Source organism: Silene latifolia, unplaced genomic scaffold, assembly GCF_048544455.1.
Source record: "Silene latifolia isolate original U9 population unplaced genomic scaffold, ASM4854445v1 scaffold_398, whole genome shotgun sequence".
In the NCBI taxonomy this organism is placed as follows: domain Eukaryota; kingdom Viridiplantae; phylum Streptophyta; class Magnoliopsida; order Caryophyllales; family Caryophyllaceae; genus Silene; species Silene latifolia.
Window position 1 is genome coordinate 28,080 of NW_027413323.1, and position 8,641 is coordinate 36,720.

The following is an 8,641-nucleotide window of genomic DNA, read 5'->3' on the forward strand; positions in this document are numbered from 1 at the left end:
TAAATCAAGGGACTTTAATGCAATTAAATAAATATATACAAATTAATTATACTATATAGTTTTTAATCATGACACTGTGTGATGGACCTGAACCAGGGACTTCAATGTAAATATTATATAATTTTGGTTAAAATATATATTTAGAGAACACCATAATATGGTGATTTTCCTTAAAATAAACATGTCACACTTATGGTATTAATTAGTATAAAGAAAATGTTAATTATTTAACATACACGAATATAATATATGTATTTTATATTTTGGTAACTATTAAAAGGTAAATAAATCAAGCTAGATTTCCAAAAAAAAAAAAAAGTATAATATTCCATAATTATTTTGATTTTTAATTTAATTGATAAATAATAATGATTCCTCTTAAATAATATTTTCATCTAATATTTCAGATTTATTTTAATATATATAACTCTAATACAACTAGATAATCAACTAATTTGATAGTAACTACCCATGTGAGTAGTAAAAGCAACAATTATAGAAACGAGATTAGTGAAAGTCGTACTAGCAACAACGGGAGTAGTAAAATTAACAATAATGAATGCGGGAGTAGTGAAAGAAAAAATAATGACGGCGGGAGAAGTGAAAAGCAATAGTAGTTACAGCACATGTAATGAAAGTAACAGTATAAACAACGGAGAGACTATGAAAAATTAACAAACAATTCGATTTAAGAAAATCTTAATTTATTTAAATATATGAGTTTGAGAAAACTAACGGGTTAACCGTAAAAATAGCAGGGGTAGTTAAAGAAACAACAGTAACCGAAAAAGTAGAGAACGTAATAGTAATAACCGGGGATGTAATGAATGTAGTAATATTAACAGCGGGAGTGGTGAACGTGTCTCATAAATTGTTGATTAATTTTACATCTCATCATAATGTCAAGATATAAATTGTGCATGTATGTGTTAACCAAATTTAACGAATCATATTTCATAGAAAATAAAATTAAATGGTAAATAAAGGTAGCCATGGCGTAGCCGGGCATCAAACCTAGTTAGTTTAAAGGCAAAACCCGACTCGACATGCTCAACATAACAGTAAGTAGATTATACATTCTATGTACGTACTACCACCAATTATATAGTTTTTGAGTATTATAATAAAGTTTTTGAGTTTTGTTTAAAATTATGAGTTTTACTATAAAATTTATGTGTTTATTTACTCAAACATTAAGCTCAAAAAATTAAAATATAACTCAAGTTATGTATGGATAATAATCAATGTGCAACAATAAACGTTTGGGTCAGGTTATATTATATTGGGTGGGGTCTATTCAGGTTTGGGTCAAGTTCGAGTATCAAGTCGGGCACCGATCAGGTCATTCGGAGAAGGTCAATTTTGCCATGTCTACTTCTAGCATATGAGTGCTAGAACAAGACAACAAAAACGGGAGTTACGCAGTTAAGCTTAAGATAAGGACCCAAACTATTATCTCTTTTACGATTAAGGGACTGAACTATGAGAGTTTACCGTTAAGGGACTAGGGTTGACGGCGACAAAAGCTTCATATCCAAAGGGGGAAACATGCCGGGCCCACATTAAATGCAATTGTTAGTTTCTAACTCCATGATCACATTTAGTGTTGCTTGATTTTGATTAACTCATCTATATTTACTCTTATTTTTTTATGTGTATGTAAACTTCGTTGAATCGATTAACATTGTCAATTAACGACGGTCATGAAAATTGAGTTTTTGAATGTTTAATAAGGATAAAAAGAAATTAAAACTCCTTTTGGAAAAAAAAAATGGAAATTGGAGCAACTTTATTTATTGGTTGTATTAACGAAATATGTAGTTATATCTTTTCGACAATTGTTTTATACGACGTATTAAGGCTGATTACTGCCAATCCAATTTTAAATAGAACGCTTATGTGTTTTAATTAGTAGAATATCGTAAACCTGATTTTTTTTAATTAAATTAACATTAAGAAATCTTATTATCAAGTCTAATTTATTTCCGCTCTCCGCACGTTATTATTATAGCGGAGTTTTTGGTCAATTTGGCTATTGAGTTTATTTCGCCCTAATTTTAACCCTAATTATCGTCTCATTTTATTACTGCTTGTAGTTCTTTACTTTTACCCTTTATTTATATATTCGCTATTTTCGTTGCATACGAGAGAATTACGCTAATTTCCCAACAAAAACCTCGGTTTCCTCTTCGACAAAAACTAGTTTTATGCCCGTGCAAATTGCACGGGATTGTCGTTTAGGGTTGAGGAGTAGGGTTGTTAATAGGAGATGCTCTTTCATAGTAGTATTAATTTTGGAATTCTAGAATTACAGAAAAAAAATCTCAAAATAATAAGAATTAACAAAAGTAGACAAATTGCAAAGAAATAAGTACAACAAAAAGCTATTACGGGGTACAATCATAAGTTAATTGAACTATAGCTTCTCAAAAACTTCTTTATACACTACGTTGTTTGTTCTATTGGACACGCGTTTATCATTATCGCAAATCGAACCTTGATCCCTTTTTGCTTGTCACTCTTGAAATAGCGACATAGAGCTGACCGTGCGTAAACACCGACCTTGGAAGATAATGCCCAACATGTGCTAGTGACTGTCCTTGGCTCTTATTTATCGTCATTGCAAAACACACCGCAACAGGGAATTGTCTTCTGTCAAACTGTACCGGAAACTTACTGGAATCAGATGGAGTGAGTGTAATACGGGCAATATGCACTTTATCGCCCTCATGACTACCCGATAAAACTGTTGCTCTAATCACACGTGATCCCAAATCTGTCACTATCAGTCGAGTGCCATTGCACAATCCGCAAGATTGGTCAATGTTTCGAAGAAGCATAAGTATAACACCAACCTTCAACTTTAATTCGTGATTTGAAAGCCCCGAGCACTTAATAGAGTAAAGAAATTATGTGGTGTACAAATCACGGACCCCAATATTACTCTCATCTTTACTAACCTCGTCTGAGCTGAAGTAAATTTTCTCTGTTGCATCTATTCGAGATAATACGTAGTCATTAACCAAATCAACGATCTCATGTGTAGGTGCAAGGATGGCCCTCTCCTGAAGATACTCGGGATTCGATAGTTGATTCTCGAGGGATGGGTAAATGGCATCTACAATCAAAGCGATAGGATCTCCAGTGTGCTGAATCAAAATGTCATTTGGCAACTCTAATTCAACTTCCCCATCATTCGGATCTCCAGCTACCCCGTCTCCAACTTTTAGTATCCATTCTAAAAACTCTTTTATCTGAGCAAGTTCGGAACTCGAATCTCCGCCTCAAAGGCGCATGTTTCTTGTCAATTTCAGCACCTTGTATGAATAAACAAATATGTAATTTATGAGGTTATATAGAGTAAACTAAATTTTTAACCGTTACATATGGAATAGTTAATTCAAAACGTTCATTTTTTTCGTACCTTGCAAGCAGACCACAAATTTGAAGCACATAGTGACGCATTCACGATTTCCGATCTGCTGCCTTTAGGGATAACGGGAAGTATTTGTCGAAAATCCCCTCCAAATACGACAACCTTACCACCAAATGGTTGATTGATATCTCCGTCATTCGAAAAACGCATGACATCTCTTAAACTCGTCAACATGACCTCGAAAGCATATCTCGTGCGTCATTGGTGCTTCGTCCCATATAATAAGCTTTGTCCTAATTAAGAGTTCGGCTAAATCACTTCCTGGTTTAATCCTTGAACACGTAGAATTTTCAACTACATTGAGTGGGATACTAAGTCTCGAATGAGCAGTTATTCCACCGGGAAGTAAGGTAGCTGCAATGCCGCTGGATGCTACAGGAAGCACAATCTGTCCTCTACTTCTCAATGCCGCACATAAGGTTCGCCAAATAAAAGTTTTACCCGTCCCTCCATATCCATATACAAAGAAAACACCTTCGCGATTATTACGGACTGCGTCCATTATCTCATTGTAGACAACCATTTGCTCATTAGTCATGGAAGATAAAAGATGCACATGTTCTTCCCCTAAAGAAACTATGTCATAAGATAGCTCGTCGGATACTAACGTGTTCACGGAATGAGGTGTGGATGATTCGGGAAAAGCCATGTCTTCAAACCTACGTAAGCTACTGCCGTTGCGTTGAAGACATGCTTCAATATCTAGCAATGCATAATTCTTAAGTTCATCCTCCGTTAATCGCAACGCTGTGAATTTAATAGGCGCACACCATTTTAAAAGTATATTAAGCAATTATTACACGGTAGTGCTTAAATAAAAGGGGAGTTAGTATAATATTATATGAATTTACAGTAATCACAAAATGCTCATTTAACAACTAACCTTGGTTTTGAAGCGCATTACGTTGTTGATATAGGATGTCATCTAAAAGATGCTTCCAAGTTTTCTCCCACACTTTACTTGGCATCGCTATAGTAGCAGACAACAATAAAGTGACAAAGAGGTTTCTTAAATAAGACCCGGAACCCCAACGGCTTGCTTCCTCTATAGCGTTAATGTACTCCTTATCATCTCCAAGCAGCCCACGCGCATAACATGCACCTCTGAATGTAGGATGCAAAACATCATCAAACCACCTTAAATCCTCATAAGATTTAGGACCCTTGACGAAATTTAATAGAGTTCTCATATAATATAGTTCACCACAATTAGGGGAAACATTATGCATTCTTCCCAGAGCAAAACCACTTTTTCTAGGATGCTAAGCACGTTCTTCTTGTTTCCACACGAATTTCGTCGGGAACTGGCTATATAATAGTTGTTGTGCCTCCTCGCTAGATTTATTACAATCCATCCAAGCCAAGAACTTTGTCATACCGATTGTGGGATTATCGATGACTGAATCAATAGGGTCTTCGTCGTTAAAAACAACGCTTTGCTCATCAGGAAGGTGAAAGCGCAATCTTTCAACATGAGGAGTCCTATAATGGATTTCAAAGCCAAAGATTCTCCACACAGCTTCGCATGCTGAGATATAACGACAATCATGGAACCTCTGTATCTCATCTATTTGGTCGGGATTCTCCTCGTTTCGACGACGATAAGAAGATTGCATTGTGGCTTGATCATGCCCCTTATTTATGTACTTGAACAAATACTTGATTGATCGAGCTTGATTACACCATTCGACATTTAATTATGTGGGCACGATATTTTAGCAATAATTGCACATTATATGGAACTACCCACTCATTGCCCAGTTTCCGTCCACTCTTCACCACGGTAAATCCCTTCTCCCTTCTCTTATATACAGGATACCTGTCGTCGTCAACCGTTGTGCTTTCGATGCACCTCTTCGGAAAGTTTCTGGAGCACTTAGATGCAACCATACACGGGCAAGTAGGGAAGTCTTTGCCACATGGACCGTGTATCATATTCTCCTTCACAAGAGCATATAACAAAGGATTTTCATCAGGATCGGGTATCTCGGCACTAATAATTTTATCTACATTTGCGGCCTCCGGGAATTTGTCGTCACGATGAAGAAATATTAGAATATGACCATGTGGCAATCCACGTTTTTGAAATTCAATAGTGTACGTGCCTGAAAGATTAGCCAAAACAATTTTAGGTTTTTATTCATACGACATTAGGAAGAAACATGAATGGTAGTGCTCGAAAGAGTTATGTGTAACCTCACCTCCAATGACACGTCCGCATATGTGACGGTCTTTCATTAATTCCGCCAGTTTCATCTTGAAAACACGACTAAGAATATCAGGTCGATCCTCCGGCCTCAAACCTCTTTTAGAGACAAATCTCATTATTTCTGGCCATTTTGGATTACATGTAAATGTAATGAACAAATCTGGATACCCATACCACTTGCAAATGGTCATAGTATCTTGGAAATTACCTATAGTGTACCCATCTGATTGCAAAACCGATGAAGACATGAAAATACGGCTCCCGGCAGAGGATGGTTCGGTTTCTCCACGGTCGACCGCATTCGCAAGATTTTTATACGTTTCCACACGAAGCAACCCCTGATTATGACAAAGAAATGACAACCTCTGCGACTCAACCATCATATAACCATCGACAATAAATTGTTGAAGTAATTTAGCAGCTAACAAAAGAATTAGAGATTGAAGGAACGGAGATCTATCCTGGAGATGAAATGCAAGCCACTCTCTCATTGTTACTTGATTTCGTGGCTTCTTTTTCTTACTTTTGTTGAGAGAAGCTTCGCTATGTAGGATGCCCGACCTCCAACCGTTTTCGCCATGCGGAAACAACAAAGGATACTGGAGTGCTAAATATAAAGGGTGCAACTCGGATATACGCTGAAGTTCACCACTTTCCTTCTCAATAATAATATCCCTCTTTTCCACGGCGTTTCCAATGTCTCCTTCAATAAGAACGGCAACCTCAGAAGCTGTAGGACGGTTATATGTTCTACCATCAGTTTCTCGTCTCGAAATAAGCCGAATAGAGACATCTCTTTCTATATCATCTGATAATCTATCTCTCGCCATTCTGAATCGCATAGCTAATATATTTTCCGCATCGATCATTCTTTGCAACAAACAAATTAGGTCATCGTTATACCGTTCCGGATTATTCGGGCTGCAAAATATAAAAGAATAATTACTCCGCAGGAAGGTTATCATGAGGCGCAGTCGTATATTGTATTAAATTCGCAATAAAATATAATTTGTTGTTATACCTATGAGCATTCTTACGGTTTTGAACTTCTTCTTCTGTGTCATATATGTACAGCTGGCAAAACTTTGGAGTCTTTCGATCCGGCGGCAACAAACTCCCGATGCGGTGGACGTTTTGGCCACCCATCCGAAAAGTATATGGTCCTCGACCTTGATTTACAGAATTATCGATCTTTCCTCCCATTGACGTGAACGAAAACATTATATTGTAAGTTCGAATGTTATCAATAAAGTGATTGCTTAGTGGGTGTCGCCGACTTAAAAGATCCAACAACAATTGAGGTGGTTGTTTAAGAAGAGGAAGAGTAATTTTGCCATCAGAACAACACAATGAGAATGTAGGATGTAATGTATTCCTATCCTTACGTACGCGTTCTAAGTACCACAACATTGCACCGCATTTGTTACATAAAACGTCGGGGTCTCCAATATCCCAATATCCTTCAAGCTCTAAATCTAAAAATTAAAAAATTAAAAAAATTTGAAAAAAAAATGGGACGACATTTATGATGTATAAACGGTTAGTGTAACAATAATAATAAATAATATGCAATTTTAAGAACTTAAACCTTCTTCATTAGCTCCCCTACTTGATGGATCATCATATTCTTAGCTTAAATTTCTAACCAAATCACCCACCAATCTAGCCACAGGATCGAGAGCTTGTTGACCTGAACAGCTTGGTCGGGAACTGGTACCTAAAAAATCAACAACAACATTGACAAACACTTTGACAATACCACATACCTATTTAAGAAGTAAACCATCCCTTCAATCAAATAACATAAATACTATAAGAAGTTAAACCTTCTTTTGGATTAACCCAACTTGATGAACCTTCGTTGGTTGGACTTAAGTCTCTGATCAACTCATTGACTAATCTTGTTACGGGGTCAGGTTCTTTTTTACTCGTACAACTGGGTCGAGAACTACTGCTGCTACCTAAGAAATATGACAACAAACATTATTTTAATATAAACATACCTAATTGTTGAAAAATATTCCAAAATCGTTAAGAATAACGTAAATAACCTGCGGCTCTACAACTTGACGGTGTAATCGGAGTATCGAATGAACCATTCCTAAATTTCTTATTACCATGTAATTCTTTTATGTTAACTCTTGCCATCTTTGAACGTAATGACGCAGGTAAGTTGTTATCATTTTCCGTAGATGGTGTAGAGGGGATAACTGGCCGGGTTGTCAATGTAGTTCGACATACCCTTTTGTTACTGTGGTTTGAGTAGCTACCTTCTCCTGTGACACGGGTGACTTAAACGAAAATGGGATTATATAACATGTGACTAAATTAAATTGGGAAAAATTTTAATTTTTAAATTTTTTAATAAATATAGAAATAACATATATGGTAAAATTTCTTTGAAAATTACCATTTATTATTGAAAAGAAAAAAATCATATATTGAACTAAATGTACAAAAATACAAATGAAAATTAAAGCATATTATTTGAAATTGTGCCACTAAATAACAAAAGTAATATACGATTAAGCTAAAAAGAAATTACCATTAGTGATATCTGACAATGGAACACGATTACTGTATCTTGAATCTTGCGTTGTTGAATTAGATACAGGTTCCGACCGATTGTTATTAGCTACATGTACGGACCCAAATGAATCAGAAAAACAATGGACCAAAATAAATGACCCACAAATTAACTAATATGCGGCCCAAAGCTTCAGGCATAGTTGACCCAAATAGACGGACTCTTTAACAACAAAAATTAAGGCCCAAAACCAATGAAGTAAACCTATCCGCTCAACCTATAAATACAGTGACAATGGAAAACCCTAAAATTATTACCACAGTTCACTCACTCACTCAAACTCTTACCGCCGCTCTCAGCCTCTCACTATACTCCTCTCTCAAACCCTAAATTTATTACACATCTCATTCACTCACTCTCTCCCTCCCTGCTTCACCGCCGCTGCTCTCAGCCTCAGCCTCTCACTATA

At 36.2% G+C, this 8,641-nt stretch overlaps 2 protein-coding genes across 2 annotated transcripts; both read right to left on the reverse strand.

The window, feature by feature from the left end:
• Nucleotides 1-2,480: 2,480 nt before the first annotated feature.
• LOC141639454 (uncharacterized) lies at nucleotides 2,481-4,665 on the reverse strand. The gene is made up of 4 exons (XM_074448575.1): nucleotides 4,320-4,665; nucleotides 3,735-4,183; nucleotides 2,961-3,254; nucleotides 2,481-2,861 (listed from the first exon to the last, which is right to left on the reverse strand). The coding sequence occupies exons 1-4, from the start codon at nucleotides 4,663-4,665 to the stop codon at nucleotides 2,481-2,483; spliced, it is 1,470 nt and encodes a 489-aa protein (XP_074304676.1).
• Nucleotides 4,666-5,113: 448 nt separating this feature from the next.
• LOC141639455 (uncharacterized) lies at nucleotides 5,114-7,793 on the reverse strand. The gene is made up of 7 exons (XM_074448576.1): nucleotides 7,697-7,793; nucleotides 7,472-7,606; nucleotides 7,300-7,362; nucleotides 6,667-7,120; nucleotides 5,854-6,566; nucleotides 5,638-5,766; nucleotides 5,114-5,541 (listed from the first exon to the last, which is right to left on the reverse strand). The coding sequence occupies exons 1-7, from the start codon at nucleotides 7,791-7,793 to the stop codon at nucleotides 5,114-5,116; spliced, it is 2,019 nt and encodes a 672-aa protein (XP_074304677.1).
• Nucleotides 7,794-8,641: the final 848 nt, after the last annotated feature.